Source organism: Hemicordylus capensis, chromosome 2 (assembly GCF_027244095.1).
Source record: "Hemicordylus capensis ecotype Gifberg chromosome 2, rHemCap1.1.pri, whole genome shotgun sequence".
Classification (NCBI taxonomy): domain Eukaryota; kingdom Metazoa; phylum Chordata; class Lepidosauria; order Squamata; family Cordylidae; genus Hemicordylus; species Hemicordylus capensis.
Window position 1 is genome coordinate 219,775,941 of NC_069658.1, and position 15,638 is coordinate 219,791,578.

The window sequence follows — 15,638 nt, forward strand, 5'->3', positions numbered from 1 at the left end:
TAATAATAATAATATTTGTGTATTTAGGAATGTATAGGTTGAGTAGGTAGGAAGCAAGCAGGCTATACTGAAGAGGCCAATATTTGGGGGGAGGGTGTGCCAGTTGTAGGCATATGCTGACCTCAGAGTTAATGTCTCATGGGGCAGAGGAGGTACCGGTGATGTTTGTTTATTAATAATTTTTTTAGCCTACTTTCCAGTAGGCTTATGAGATCACCTGGCATTCCATCCATTTGTCCGTCAATGTGTCCGCCCCACCCAATATGAACTAAATCGGGTAAAGTTGTAGGGACACATAGGGTCACCTCAACGGCATAGTTTGTGATAATGTCATCCATCCCAATTCAAGATGGCGGACACATAATTGTTTGAGGTGCACGTGGGCTAACGAGGACCATCTAACCGATTTGAACCAAATTTGGTACAGTTCATTTATTTATTTTATTTATCAAATTTGTACACCGCCCCAAACTTTAGTCTCTGGGTGGTTTACAATAGCAGTTGTAGTGAGTGACACATAGAGACACCTCAGTGGTGTAATTTTAAATGATGTCATCCACCCTTATCCAAGATGGCAGACATCTGAACATTTGAGGTGCAAGTAGGAACCGATTAGTACCAAATTTGGTGTAATTGTAGGGACACATAGAGACACCTCAAACACATAGTTTATAATGATGTCATTCAGCCCCATTCAAGATGACAGATGCATGAATGTTTGAGGCACAAGTGAGCTAACTTGTGAACTGCATAACCAATTTGGACCAAATTTAGTACTAGAACAACTTGTTACATTTATATCCAAGGAACTCAGAGCAGTTTACATGGTTATGTTTATCCTTACAACAACTGTGTGAGGTAAGTTAGGCTGAGAGAGAAGTGATTGGCCCAGCATCACCCAGTGAGTTTCATGGCTGACCAGAGATATGAACCCGGCTCTCTCTGGCCTGAGTCCAATACTCTAACCACTATATGATGTTGCCTCTCTGCTGGTGTCTGTGTTGTGTGTGTATGTAATCCTGCGTCTCCAACCCTCTCCTGGTTTCAGCAGCATCTGCCCATTATCTAGCACTGCCAGTATTATTATTACTGATGGTGATGATGATAATAATAATAATAATTCTTGTTTGCACAAACAGGTGTTATTAACTGGTTTGTTTTATCCAGACATCGAGTCCTTCCCAAGGACCTAGGAAGCCAGAATTTTGTTATCAATATCAATTATCAGTATTGTTGTTGTTATAGGTATCACCACAAAATGTAGGCCTGTTCCCAGTAAAGTTGTTTTTTGTAGTTGGAGCAGCCTACATTTTGTGGAGATGCCTACAACAACAATATTATTATTTCTTGTTTACACAGTCAGGCAGGTGTTATTGACTGGTTTGTTTTATCCAGACATCAAGTCCTTCCCAAGGACCTGGGATGGCTGAATTTTATTATCAATGCTGTTGCTGTTATTATAGATATCGTCGCAAAATATAGGCTGTTCCCAGTAAAGTTGCTTTTTGTAATTGGCTGATGGTGATTTCTGTGGCCCCTATAGTGTTGAGGTGCTCCTCAAGGTCTTTTGGGGTTGTTGTTGTTGACATTCGGCACAGGCTGACACAGAGGTTCTGAATCCCCCATGTTGTTTCAGACAAAATTGTACTATTGAAGTTGCACAGAGCAATGGGCGTAGCACTCCGCAACTCTGATTGTGCAGTTTGAAGTAGAAGTGCACCCGTCCTGCTCCACAATGCTGCGTTGTTTCAGATGCCAGCAGTGGCACAGCAGATTCAGAACAGAATTCTACTGAAAGGCAACCACTATTGGTTGTTCTTATGATTGGCTGGCCCCCAGACTACTGCTGCACGAGTACAACAGGAGCAGTTGTGCACATGCAAGACGTTTGCTGGGACAAAGTTGTGGTGCTCCGCAGTGTTGCACAGTGCGAGGAGAGCTGATCTTGTAGTAGCAAGCATGAATTGTCCCCTTTGCTAAGCAAGGTCTAGCCTGGCTTGCATTTGAATGGGAGACATGTGTGAGCCCTGTAAGACAGTCCCGTCAGGGGATGGGGCTGCTCTAGGAAGAGCATCTGAGGTCTCAGATTACCTCCCTGGCATCTCCAAGATAGGGCTGAGAGAGACTCCGGTCGGTCGGCAACCTTGGAGAAGCCACTCCCAGTCTGTGTATGGAATACGGAGCTGAACCAATGGTCTGACTCAGTAGAAGGCAGCTTCCTATGTTGCTAACCACTAAGTCAGGGCTGCACAGTTTCAGCTCTCCTGCAGATGTTGGACTACAGCTCCCATCATAGGAACATAGGAAGCTGCCATATACTGAGTCAGACCCTTGGTCTATCAAGCTCAGTATTGTCTTCACAGACTGGCAGTGGCTTCTCCAAGGTTGCAGGCAGGAATCTCTCTCAGCCCTATCTTGGAGATGCTGCCAGGGAGGGAACTTGGAAGCTTCCTGCTCTTCCCAGAGTGGCTCCATCCCCTGAGGGGAAGATCTTACGCTGCTCAAACATCATATGCAACCAGAGCAGACCCTGCTTAGCTAAGGGAACAAGTCATGCTTGCTACCACAAGACCAGCTATCATATCTGCTTATTGGCCACTGTGGCTAGGAATGCTGGGAGTTGTTGTCCAAACAGAGCCAGAGGGCCACGGTTGTGCTGGCCTATGGCAGTGGAAAACCTGCTTCAGGACATATACAAGGTTGCATTACAAAATTGTGCAATCAGTTGTGCGACATGTAGTTAGGGATGTGCTCGAATCGTTTTGGTGCCTCTTTGGAGAGGTGCTGAAACGATTCGGCCTTCTGCAGCCAAACGTTTTGGTGTGGGCAGGTTCTACCTGCTCCTCCAGTGAGCTAATGCTGCCCCACACCGCCCCATTGTGACGCTGTCGTTCTTTAAATCTCACTTGAAAGCAGCAACCGTGTCGCTGTCCCCTTTAAGCTGCCATGCTGTGCCAATGGGATGCTGCTCCCAGCAGCCCTTGTGCAGCGCTGCAATTTAAAGGGGACAGCAGAATAGCTGCTGCTTTCAAGTTAGACTTAAAGAAGGACAGCACTGCAATGGGGTGGGGTGGAGCAGCATTGGCTCACCGGAGGAGTAGGTAGGGTCTGCCTGCCTCCTTTTAAAAGTATTCCTTCCTGCCCCCTGGGATATCCATGAAGCATTTCGTGCACATCCCTCCGTGTACATCCCTCCGTGTAAAGAGCCCCTGGTGGCGCAGTGGTAAAACTGCTGCCCTATAACCAGAAGGTTACAAGTTCGATCCTGACCAGGGGCTCAAGGTTGACTCAGCCTTCCATCCTTCCGAGGTCGGTAAAATGAGTACCCAGAATGTTGGGGGCAATATGCTAAATCATTGTAAACCGCTTAGAGAGCTCCGGCTATAGAGCGGTATATAAATGTAAGTGCTATTGCTATTGCTATTGCTAGATGTTTTTAAGAGAACGTCTTCTTTGCCATGAATCCCATCGCCCATTGAGATCTTCTGGAGAGGTTTGTCTATGGTTGCCACTGGCTGGTCCGGTGGCTATTCGGGGACAGGCCTTCTCCGTTGCTGCCTCTGGGCTTTGGAATGCGCTCCCTGTAGAGATAAGAGCCTCATCGAAGTTACCCATCTCTGGCAGCTTTTTAAAAGTCACTGAAGACATATTTGTTCACCAGGCTTTTAATTAGATTTATAGTTTTAATACTTTTAATGTTGGGTTTTAAATGATTTGAATGTTAATGATTTTAATATTTAAATGATTTTAATTGTAAACTGCCCAGAGACAGAAGTTTGGGGTGGTATAGAAATATGTTTAATTTAACTGAATGGATGGATGGATGGATGGATGGAGAAAGAAAGAAAGAAAGAAAGAAAGAAAGAAAGAAAGAAAGAAAGTGCAGTTTGTTGACATCTTCCCTTGGCATAAGAATTAGTCCAGACCAGATCAGATGTTAGTTCTGCTGTGCAACATCCATTCTGTATTCCAGAGCTTCTCAAACTTGGGTCCACAGATGGCTTTTGGCTGTTGTTTCTGGGGATGATGGGAGTTGTCGGACCACAACTTCTGGGGACCCAAGTTTGAGAACCCCTGCTCTAGTCCTTGCACTAGCATGGCAGCACTACGCTAGCAACACACGTGTGTGGAACGCAAGCTCCCGGTTTAATGGAACCATCTTTCAAAATATCCTTGCGCTAGCGAAGCATAACTCTGGATGTCAGCCATTATTATTACTGGCTGACGTACTACACAGCGGGATGAAAGCCTCCTAAGGCTGCAGGCATGCAAGCTGCACGAATGACATTACATGGGAGTGAGACCATTATTTCTAATGGGGTTACTCTCATGTAACATCATTTGAATAATTTGTACGACCTGTGTGCATGCAATGTTACTGGGCTGACATAACATTGTGCAGTATGTCTGCCATAATATCAACAGCAACAACAACTAGCTGGGCGGGGCACAGAGCATCTGCACCTCTAGCCACCTGTCCTGCCGCCACCTCCCCCCCCAACACACACACACCACCACCATTTCTCCTGCCCAACTCCTTCCTCCCCCGCCTGCTGGCCCGCTGGCCGGCCACCCTCCATTGCCGCCTTCTTCCCTTGCCGCCGTCACCACCATTTTGCCCTCCTGTCCTCCCGCCCGTCCCCTGCCATTTTTCCCGCCCATAAAGTGTGCGGCCCACCGCCGTTTTGTCCTCTTGCTCGTCCTGCCGCCCCCTGCCCGCCCACCTGCCGCAGATTTCTTCGGCCACCGCCACCATTTTTCCCTCTCCCACCCCTCCTGTGGCTAGCCTATCCGGCAGTTCGCCGAACTCTCGCGAGAGCTGCCGCACATGGGATTAGCCACGTGCATGCCTTAGATAATTAAATATATAGATAATTAGTAGTAGTGGTGGTGGTGGTAGTAGTAGTAGCAGTATGTTTTTAAATCAGCAGAAAAACTGGCAAACTTTCCCCTCCACAGTTTACATCTGTGTTGGAGTACATGGCTATATATATATATATATATATATATATATATATATATATATATATATATATTTAAAGCAAACCAGTGACGAAACTGGCAAGGTTTTCCCCTCTCTGTCTCTGCAACAAGTTGCATGCAGAAGGTTCCAAATTCCTTTCTTGGTGTCTCCGAGATAGGACTGAGATGGATTCCTCCCTGTAACCTTGGCGAAGCTGCTGCCAGTCTGTGTAGACAATACTGAGTTAGATGGATCAATGGTCTCACTCAGTATATGGCAGCTTCCTATGTTCCTATGTCCATTCTTTGATTTATATATTACCTTCATCCCTCCCTTCCTCTAAGGAGCTCTGGGCAATGTACACGTTTATCCCCCCCACTTTTTTAAAATCTTCACAACAACTCTGCAAGGTAGATCAGAGATTGTGACTGGCCCAAGGTCACCCAACTGGAAGTAGCCCAGTTTCCAAGATGGGCTTGGCCAGCAGTGACAGCAGGACTAAAGAGTCCCAGGAAGTGAGACTTCTCTCCAAGCACATTATTTCGACTCCCTGTGAAATGATGGTCTCTTTCCATTTGTGCAGCTTGCTTGATATTGCATGCATCCACCTGACTTGATCCTGATCACGTTGCCCTAATACAGGGGTGGGCAAACCTGGCCCTCCAGCCGCTGTTGAACTACAACTCCCATCATCCCCAGCCGCAATACATTGTAGCTGTGGGTGATGGGAGTTGTAGTTCAACAAGCCAAGTTTCCCCATGCCTACCCTAATTTGAGCCCACTTTGCCCACCCCTACCCTTAATAGGGAGGAGAGCTGGTCTTGTGGCAGCAAGCATGACTTGTCCCCTTTGCTAAGCAGGGCCCACCCTGGTTTGCATTGGAATGGGAGACTACATGTGTGAGCACCGCAAGATATTCCCCTTAGGGGATGGAGCAGCTCTGGGAAGAGCAGAAGGTTCCAAGTTCCCTCCCTGGCTTCTCCAAGAGAGGGCTGAGAGAGATTCCAGCCTGCAACCTTGGAGAAGCTGCTGCCAGTCTGTGTAGACAATACTGAACTAAATGGACCAAGGGTCTGACTCAGTATATGGCAGCTTCCTATGTTCCTATGATGGGAGCTGTAGTCCAACATCTGCAGGAGAGCTGAAACTGTGCAGTCCTGCCTTAGTGGTTAGCAACATAGGAAGCTAACCCCAATACTGAGCGAGATGGACCAATGGTCTGACTCAGCATTGGACAGCAGCTCGCTATGTTCCTATGTTCCTGTCATGGCTTTCTGTCTTCCCCAGATTACCGCACCGGACCCTGCTTCAGCCAGGTCAACAACCAGATGTGCCAGGGACAGCTCAGCGGCATTGTCTGCACCAAGACCATGTGTTGCGCCACCATTGGACGGGCCTGGGGGCACCCTTGCGAGATGTGCCCGGCGCAGCCCCACCCCTGCCGACGGGGCTTCATTCCCAACATCCGCACCGGGGCATGCCAAGGTCAGTGCTACTTCAGAGTGTGGCATGTTGCCTCTGTTTAGATGAGTGTTTCTCAACGATTTTGGAGTCATAGACTGGTATATTCTTTGTGCACAGTTAGTCAAGGGGTCACCCCCTCGCTGCCACCCCTAACCCCCAGTAATGTCATGCACAAAGGGGGTGGAGCCCAGGGTCCAGGTGAGCTCTCCAGAGCTCATTTCTAGGCAGGCAGCCCTCAAAATGGACATTATCCAGCAGCGAGGGCTACCTAGAAATGAGCTTCAGAGAGCTCCTGCTGGTGGCCCCCACCTGCCCGAAATTGTTTTTTGAGGGATGATTTTTATTAGTGATGCTTCATGGACCGGTACTCAGTGTCTCGCGGACCGGCACCGGTCTGAGGACCAGCAGTTGAGAAACACTGGTTTAGATGACTGTTCATACCTTCAGAACTGAAATAGGCCAATGCTCCAGGCTGGAGAATACACCACTATGTGAGTTTGTATCCATTAGGGTATTGTACTGACAATGTCAAATATAAGAACCCAAGAGAAAAACCTTCTACAAGGATGCTGCTTTACTTATATAGTAAAGTGCAGCACATATGGAGCATAAAATAGACAAAGCATAGCATATCAGAACATGTTAAAGGGCTTTGTATGAAAGGTAATTTCAAGGAGCTTAGTTCTTCATTCAGGGTCCTTCCAGAGGGCAATAAATGGTACTGTTCCAAGCGTGAGTTGACTTACCCTCCACACACACCTGGAGGCTTGCATCGTCCTTCCCAGTGCGAATTCATGCTGTGTTCAGACGCAAAGCTGGGTCTTCACGCAACTTTTGCAGCGCCACCTGCTGGCCGGCTCTTGCTTTCTGTGAAGAACGAATTACTGCTCTTCTGGCAAATAAAGGTTCTCTGTGGAAAACAAGAGCTGGCCAGTGAGGACTCTGCTCTGCGTCTGAACACAGCACAAATTTGTGCTGCAAAAGACAACAGAAGTTTGCAGACACATATGGAGGGTGAGCAACTCACACAAGAAGCAACTCAAGCTTCTTGCCATCTGGAAAGACCCTATCGGTGGTTTCACACATAATGTGGCATCTGAGGTTGCTGTGAGCTACCAGAGCTCTGGGAATACATATGTACCCAATAGCTGGTCAATGGGGAGGCCATGCCAACCTTGGGTGTATCATGTAAACCTGCCAATGTTGGCATATTCTGTCCTATTTGCAGTAAAGAAACCAACATCTGTACCTAGCCTCTGAAGTACAGGACAGATTGTCATCTTCCATACTGCAAGTAGGGCAGGATATGCCAACCCTGGTGGGTTCACAGATTTGGCATAGCCTTTCCATGATCGGAAGTCAAGTATGCTGACGTTCCTGGAGCTCTGGTGGCATGTGTGACAGCTTTGCTCGTTCAGTTGCATTGGTTGCCGGTTGAGTCCCAGGTTAAATTTAAGTTATTAACCTTAACATTTAAAGCCCTACACAGTATGGCCCTCCATACCTCCAAGACCTCCTGGTTCGATATGTCCCGAGCCGGGTCCTGAGATCAGCCACAAGTAATGCCTTGGTGATCCCGGACCCTAGGGATATTAAATTGCAATCAACGAGAGCCTGAGCCTTCTCAGTGGTGGCCCCGACTCTATGGAACAGTCTCCCGGATAATATCAGAGCTCTCCATGATCTTTTGGCCTTTCGTAAGGCATGTAAGACTGAAATGTTCCACCGGGTATTTGGTTGCTGAGATAGCTGGTCATAGAGTGATCTTGTAATCCATGGTTATTATGTCATGAGGAATAAGTATTGAATGGGGTTGTGGTTTATGAGGCTGTGTAAGATATATTTTTAATGAAATTGTGTTGCTGTGTATGTTTGCTTGTAAGCTGCCCTGGGTCCTATGGGAGTAGGGCAACATATAAATCTAACTAACTAAATAAATAGATAAAGAGCTCCTTACCTGCTTCTTAAGGGAACTGCTCCTCACCCCGCCGGTGGGTGCATGAACGGATCATGCACATCCCTAGAGTCTGGTGAGGTGCTGAACAGCAACCTGATTCTCCACTTGAGTTTACGCCTTTTTTTAATTCTAAAAGGTCTCACGATCAAGCAGAAAATCATAACTAAAAAATACGTCGGCATTCCAATCCTTCTCTTAATAGGGAACAGACTGTTTTGTTTCCGCCTTTCTTTGATCTATTGTTACTCCAGCTCAGATGTATAATTAACCCCTTTCATGTTGATATACATTCCTTCACTAATCCTTGTATTTGAGGAACAGAGCACAACTAGGTAAGTAACTAGATCAGCAAAACATCCTGGAAAATGCAAGCAGGAAGTTTCAGGTGAAAAGGTGACAGGTAAGAAGGTCGTCCTTTTCCAGGCCAGAGGTGAATCAAAGGATTGGAGGGGGAATTTTATTCTTAACATCCTTGACAAAGTACCCAGAAGAGCCTTCAGAAACTCTTGGCTGTGACTCACCCAGTGATCTACCAGTCAAACCTGATCTGCTTTCTGTCCACCACCTTCTTAGAAGTTACATTTTGGAGTGCCGAGAGGGCAGGGGCAGTGGAGTAGACCTCTCTTGCCTCTGGTGCACATAGTAGAAGTGTGTGAGTGCATGGAGCACTCTGGTGCCATTTCACATGCTGCTGACTGAGAGGAGAGTCAAATGGCTATAAGAGATGGCGAGAGAAGTAGGTGATGAACTGTGCAATGTTCTGTGTGTGTGTTTTAACGAAATGTGCAAACAGTTGCACAAATGCAGTTGTGCATTGGACGGTCATTCGAAATAATGCCCATCCATTGCACAACTGTGTTTGAGCATGTGCAACCAAGCAGAAACTGAAGGGAGGAGGATCTGTTGGTTCAGTCCCTATGAAGGGACAGGAGTCCACAAGTGGAAGTGAGACTCTTCCTGCCGCTGAGGAGGACTGCGTAGTGTCGAAACCTGTCTGGCAAAACCATAAGACTGATCGGATACTCTGTCTTCCAATTGAATACGGCACTGCAATCATATGGGGATATTAGTCCATACTTCTCCCACAAGTTGACAGTATGATATTTCGGAAATGAATCCTTGGATATATTCTTGGATTTAATTTTCTCAACTGGACACACAGTGGCCTCATTCACATCTAGCGTGGAACCATTGAACGCACAGTTCTGCTCTCCATCCCCACCCCCCGTCCAAATTTGGACGTACAGCAGAGCAGTCTCTCTGCAGTCAGCGAGGCTACAGAGAGGTGGGAGAACTGGCTGTGCGGACTTCCTTCTTTACTGACAGCCTGCACAGCCAATCATGTGTCCTCCCTCAATGTCAGATCCGGGGAACCTTGAGTTGGAGTTCCAGTTCTGAACCCTTGGGTTTGTCGCTGTGCTGGGCTCCAGTTCTCCGCATTCGGACGTAACATTTGAGGAACCGCAGGCCCATTCGAATGTGGTTCTGCATTACGTCTGAATGCTTGTATGGGCTCTGTGTGCCCTTCCTGATCTTCAGGAACAGGAACTCTCCACTCCCACTGACGCAAACATCTACTTCCTGTCTAGGTTAAAAAGATTCTGAGATTGGTCACGTCATCCAAAAGGTCACGATTGGTCACATCATCCTGTCTAAAAAAAAGATGCTGAGATTGGTCACGTCATGCAAATTCACCAGTCTCAGCTTATTCAAACCTACTTGCTTCAAAGAACCCGGATCTGAAACTAATTCCAGCCCTTGGGGTTCAGATCAAGGGTTTTCTGAAGCAAGATGGTTGAAATAAGTGAGATTGATGGGTTTGGGTGACACACTGCACACAGGCTGAGTTCATATACCATGCCAAACCATATTTGGCTCTTACCCTAGGGCTGATCACATGGAACCCCGGTTTGTGCCAGACTCTGCACAACTTCCCTGAACCCCGGGATGAATGCTCATGGTGGGATGGGAGCGGGAAGTGTGCATTCCCAAGGTTCAAGGTCATTGAACAAACTAACTGGGGTTCCACAGGACATCAGAATCAGCCCCATGGTTAGCGCCAACCATGGTTTGGTATGATATTGGTACTCTACCTGTGACTTGTGCTTTCCGCTGTTGTAGGGTGCAGGGCTGCCCCTGGAGGGGACCTTTCCTGTCCTGTTCTCGGGGAAATCCAGGATCCTCATCTGTCTTCTTTTCCCTCCCTAGATGTGGATGAATGCCAGGCAATCCCTGGGCTGTGCCAAGGAGGGAACTGCCTCAATACGGTGGGCTCCTATGAGTGCAAGTGTCCAGCCGGCCACAAGCAGAGTGAGACAAGCCACAAGTGTGAAGGTGAGAAGCCCATTCTGGCTGGGAATGATGGGAGTTGTAGTCCAACAACATCTGGGGACCAAAGTTTGAGAATCCCTGTCCTAGGGTATTGCCCTAACAATAAAAAATAAAATAAAAAAGATGTTTCTATTAAGATTCTAGTTTACTGATATAATTTTTAATAAACCACGAGTAAGGTCTTGCAACAAAATGTTTCCATAGATCTGTAGTGTGCATTTGTTACGTGAGCCTATGAGTGAGCATGATGGAGGTTTGGGGCACCTTTCCCCCTCAGAAGCAGAAGGGGTCATGACTGTCTTGAGGGAGTATTCTTCAAGCTGAAGAATTTTCCCATTCTTTTTGTTCAAGCTCTCCTCCCCCCTTCTCCTTGCTTCTCCAGAGTTTCATTAGCTCTGCTCACCTGATTGTCTGTTAAGTGCCCTTTGAGTCTGTGAACATTCCGCTCCATTGCAGAAACAGAATCAGGACTTGATGGACCTATGCTCTGAGCCTACGGAGCTATTAATCGGTTCTTAAATGACATTTTTAGGAAAATGTTGTTTCCTGATTTTAAAAAATAAGTTTAATGAGGAAATGTTGTAATCGCGAACATGTTTTATTTAGAAAGGGCTTAATGTTACTAAGAGCAATACAATGATTTCCAGACACAGGGCTTTCCCAAGAGGGCTCCTCAGCCGTTGCTAATTCCACCCTCTCCTCCCCGAATGATATATTTCTTGCTAAAAGCTGCCACTGACAATTTCCCAGCACTCAGATCCTTAACTGAGATTTCTTCATTGTAGCAGTTATTGGGAGATCAAGCAGAAATATACTCAGCCCGTTCCTGTGGGGATGGAGGTTGTGTTGCACATCCCTCCCCAACCTGGTTATGCCAAGTTTTCATTTTCCTCGCTCCCTACTCCACCTGGAGTGCTGTGTACTCCTCTGCTCCAGTGACTTAATCCCGGTCTCCAGCAATTATTTTTAACAAATCTGTGCTGGGAGGTGGGGGGACAATTCACTGATGAGGTATTGGGGTCAGATAGACCCCGGGTGACTCACAACTTAAAAACCAAAACAGTGGAATGTATTTACATCAACTCTTGTTTTTATATATATGCACACACGCACACACACAGTACTCTGTGTGTGTGTGTGTGTGTGTGTGTGTGTGTGTGTGTGTGTATGCACATATGTAAGGTAAAGGTAAAGTGTGTCGTCAGGTTGATTTCGACTCCTGGCGCCCACAGAGCCCTGTGGTTCTCTTTGGTAGAATACAGGAGGGGTTTACCGTTGCCTCCTCCCGCACAATATGAGATGATGCCTTTCAGCATTTCCCTTTATCACTGCTGCCCAATATAGGTGTTTCCCATAGTCTGGGGGACATACCAGCGGGGATTCGAACCGGGAACCTTCTGCTTGTTAGTCAAGCATTTCCCCGCTGCGCCACTTAAGGTGGCTGTATGCATATGTATATGTACGTAAAAACAAGAGCTGATGTAAATACATCCCACTGTTGGGGTTTTTAAATTGTGGCTGTTACTGACCACAGATAGCCTTTTATTACAAACAACACGTGTGTGTGTGAGAGAGAGAGAGAGAGAGAGCGAGAGAGAGCGAGAGAGAGTGTTGTTTGTAATAAAAGGATATCTGTGTTCAGTCACAGCCACAATATTAACAAACAAACAAACATCCAATGAAATACGAAAACAGGAAGTTGCCTTCATACAGAGTCAGGCCCTTGCTCCACCCATCTCAGTGTTGACTGCTTTGACCGGCAGCAGCTCTCCAAGGTTTCAGGCAGGGGTCTTTCGCAGCCCTACCTGGAGACACTGCCAGGGATTGAACCCGGGACCTTCAGTGTTCATATCAGAGGTTCTACCGCTGAGCTACACAATCCGCGAAGCCAGGGCCTGGCATAATGTGGGCGTCTGGACTCGGAGACGTGCTGCAGGCTGGGCTGGGCAGTGAGGGACTCAGGGATGGCTTTGGCAGTGGCAGCGGTGGTGGCGGCGGCGGCGGCGGAGATGGCCTCCGTGACTGTGCTGCAGCTCCCGCTAAGGAAAAGAAACGGCGCTTAGGTGAGGGTGGGCACGGGGGCCAATGGTGAAGGTTGGGGTTCAGGTGAGGGTGGGGTGAGGGGGCTGTGCTGGGGGCTGAGGAGAGCAGAGTACTAGCGTGTAGCTGCTCTGCGCCCATAAAGCTAATACTTATTAAAATAACAACAGTCTTAGATAACTTGTTTTATGGATTATAATTCCCATCATCCCTAGCCATAATGTCCAGTGGCCAGGAATTATGGGAGTTGTTGTTCATAAACAAGTCATCCAAGGCTGAATAATCTTCTATCTATTTCCGAAACATAGCGCTGGAAATGTTATGATGCTTATGGACACATCCTAAGAGCACTTGCACTTGAGAGGGAGATACTGAACAAAAGTGCAGGAAATTTCTCAGCTTGAAGAATACTCCCTCAAAACAGTCACAATCACTTCTGCTTGTGAGGGGGAGAGGTGCCTAAAATTTTCAGGCACAGACTCGGGTAACACATGCACACCAGGGACATACTGCAATCTTTTGTCCATACTTGTACTGATAATTCGTGTGTGTTTGGACCTCCGTGTGGGTCAATTACAATCTCAGCAGTATTGGGAAGTTAAAATCTTTTCTCCACAGCTTTCCCAGCAGCAAGGCAAGTCTCTTCCCCCCTGCCCACCCTCACACGCAAACCCTACATTTTTGTGGGATAAGCTTTTTCCCCACCTACAGATGGCAGGCTGAAGCACAACATCATTAGTACCAAGTTTAAAAGCACCAAGAGACTCGATTGAGCGCATGATTTCATTCTGCTGCTCTGAAAAGAGCATTTCTTCCCCCTAACGAATGTGGTTTCTTTCCTCCCCCCCCACACACCCCCTTCTCGCTGCCCTGTGAGGGGCAGGAGTGGGTGACGGCAGGCAGTGGGGAGAGTAGAAAGAATGTGGCCATCTCACACATTCCCAGCTGTGCTGTGGTTGGGCCGGCTTTCGCATCAGGTTCAGCTGCGGCGTCCTTTCCAGCAAGGATGCCTTCCCAGAGGGCCTGTTTCATGCTCACAGTGTGGAATGGTTTCGTATAAGGGTGAAAGGGGGAAAGGGGGGAGGTATTTAATGGCTCCAGCTGGAAACAGGCAAGGCAGTAATAGCATTGTTAGGGCCCTGCCAGCAGCAGTTGGAGCATTGCACCATGGTGCAGATTGCATCAGAATCCTGAGCAATATCCTTAGCTCTGCCCCTCCTGGGAGAGAGAGGACAGGTGGTGATAATTGGGGGGTGGGGTGGATTCCTGGAACCCAAAACTCTGACCAGCAAGCCGGGTCTTAGGTTAATTTGAATTTGAACCCATGTCCGGCCCTTTCTCCTTAAGAGTGCAAAGGCTTGGCAAAATGGCTGAAGTCGGAATAAATGTGATTTTCCAAGATAAAGGGTGGCTTCACATGACCGCTGGCAAGTCCATAAGGTGGTGTGTGTAGGGGGGTATGTTGGGGACCTAGAGCACGTGCTCCAGGCGTACATGTCATACAAACCACCACCAAATCCAGGTCCCAAGATTCTCCACCCGATATTCCGCCTGATTTCTGTACTCAGGATTTGAAGCCCAGTGAAGAATGTCAGGTGGAGAGCGCTGGAGCCAGATTTGGAATCACACCCATCAGGAGTCTGCACTCTCAATTCCCAATGTATCCAGGACATTTTCCCCACTTACTGCTGGGATTTGTGATCATTTAGCAAAGTGCCAAGGAAGCTACCAGTCCAGTTACAGAGTGCAGAGTTTAGTTGTTGAAGCTATTTAGAGAGCATGCATGGAGATCCCTGTAGAGTCTAAGTTACTTAACTAGTTTATTGGTGAAATACATTGAACATAGGAACTTAGGAAGCTGCCATATACTGAGTCAGACCAGTGGTCTATCTAGCTCAGTATTGTCTTCACAGACTGACAGTGGCTTCTCCGAGATTGCAGGCAGGAATCTCTCTCAGCCCTATCTTGGAGAAGCCAGGGAGGGAACTTGAAATTTCTTCCCAGAGCGGCTCCATCCCCTGAGGAGAATATCTTACAGTGCTCATACTTCTAGTCTCCCTTTCATATGCAACCGGGGCAGACCCTGCTTAGCTAAGGGGACAAGTCATGCTTGCAACCACAAGACCAGCTCTCCTCCATTGAGATAGGAAAGACCTAATTCTGTCTAAAGGCTACATGATGAATAGGTAGGGGGAGAGAGAGAGAGGTTTCCATCTTCTCTCTGGGAGGAAAGGAAGGGAACTGACTCACTACAGGAAGTACCTGAGGAGTCAAAGCAGGGGAGGGGGTCATAGAGTAGAGGAAAGCAGGAACCAGTAAGGAGACCCTCACTCACTACCTCTGCCCCCAATGCCCCTAGTGGTTTTTAGGATAGTTGGTGCAAGAGGTCGATGCACTGGAACTGCATCTCCAACACTGACAGACTTGACGGTGGTCATATGAAGCTGCCCAACGTATCTGTTAGGAATACTACCCTACCCATCTTTCCCTCAGGTTCTTGTGTTTCAGCCCAGTACCTATTCTGTTCCCTCTTCATTTGACTGCCCTGTTTCTGGGGTGGGGTCCCTGTCTCCTTAGGCCCTCATCTCCACTCACTTCCTATTTCTCCAGTTCTGGCCAACAGCACACTACCTCTTCCATTTCAAAGCCCCATGCGAATATCACACACATACACACACACACACACACACACACACACACACACACACACAGAGTCACCAGTTGAATTTTCGCATTTTAAAATTTTATTGGTTTTTACAATATCTTAACTATCCAATTACATTTAATTAAAATATTGACTTCCCACTTACCAGTCTGCACAGTTCATATTAACTATGCAAATCTATCATTGCTATAATAATTCAAAACATATACTCCACATTG

General features: G+C 47.3%; 1 protein-coding gene across 2 annotated transcripts in view; it reads left to right on the plus strand.

Moving 5' to 3' along the window:
• The window catches only part of FBN3 (fibrillin 3), a 235,163-nt gene that overhangs the window by 66,534 nt on the left and 152,991 nt on the right, over positions 1-15,638 (plus strand). For both annotated transcript variants that reach the window (XM_053298377.1, XM_053298378.1), the window contains exons 8-9: positions 6,251-6,448; positions 10,593-10,718. In XM_053298377.1, the coding sequence (XP_053154352.1) occupies positions 6,251-6,448; positions 10,593-10,718 (324 nt within the window). The remainder of the gene's footprint in view (positions 1-6,250; positions 6,449-10,592; positions 10,719-15,638) is intronic.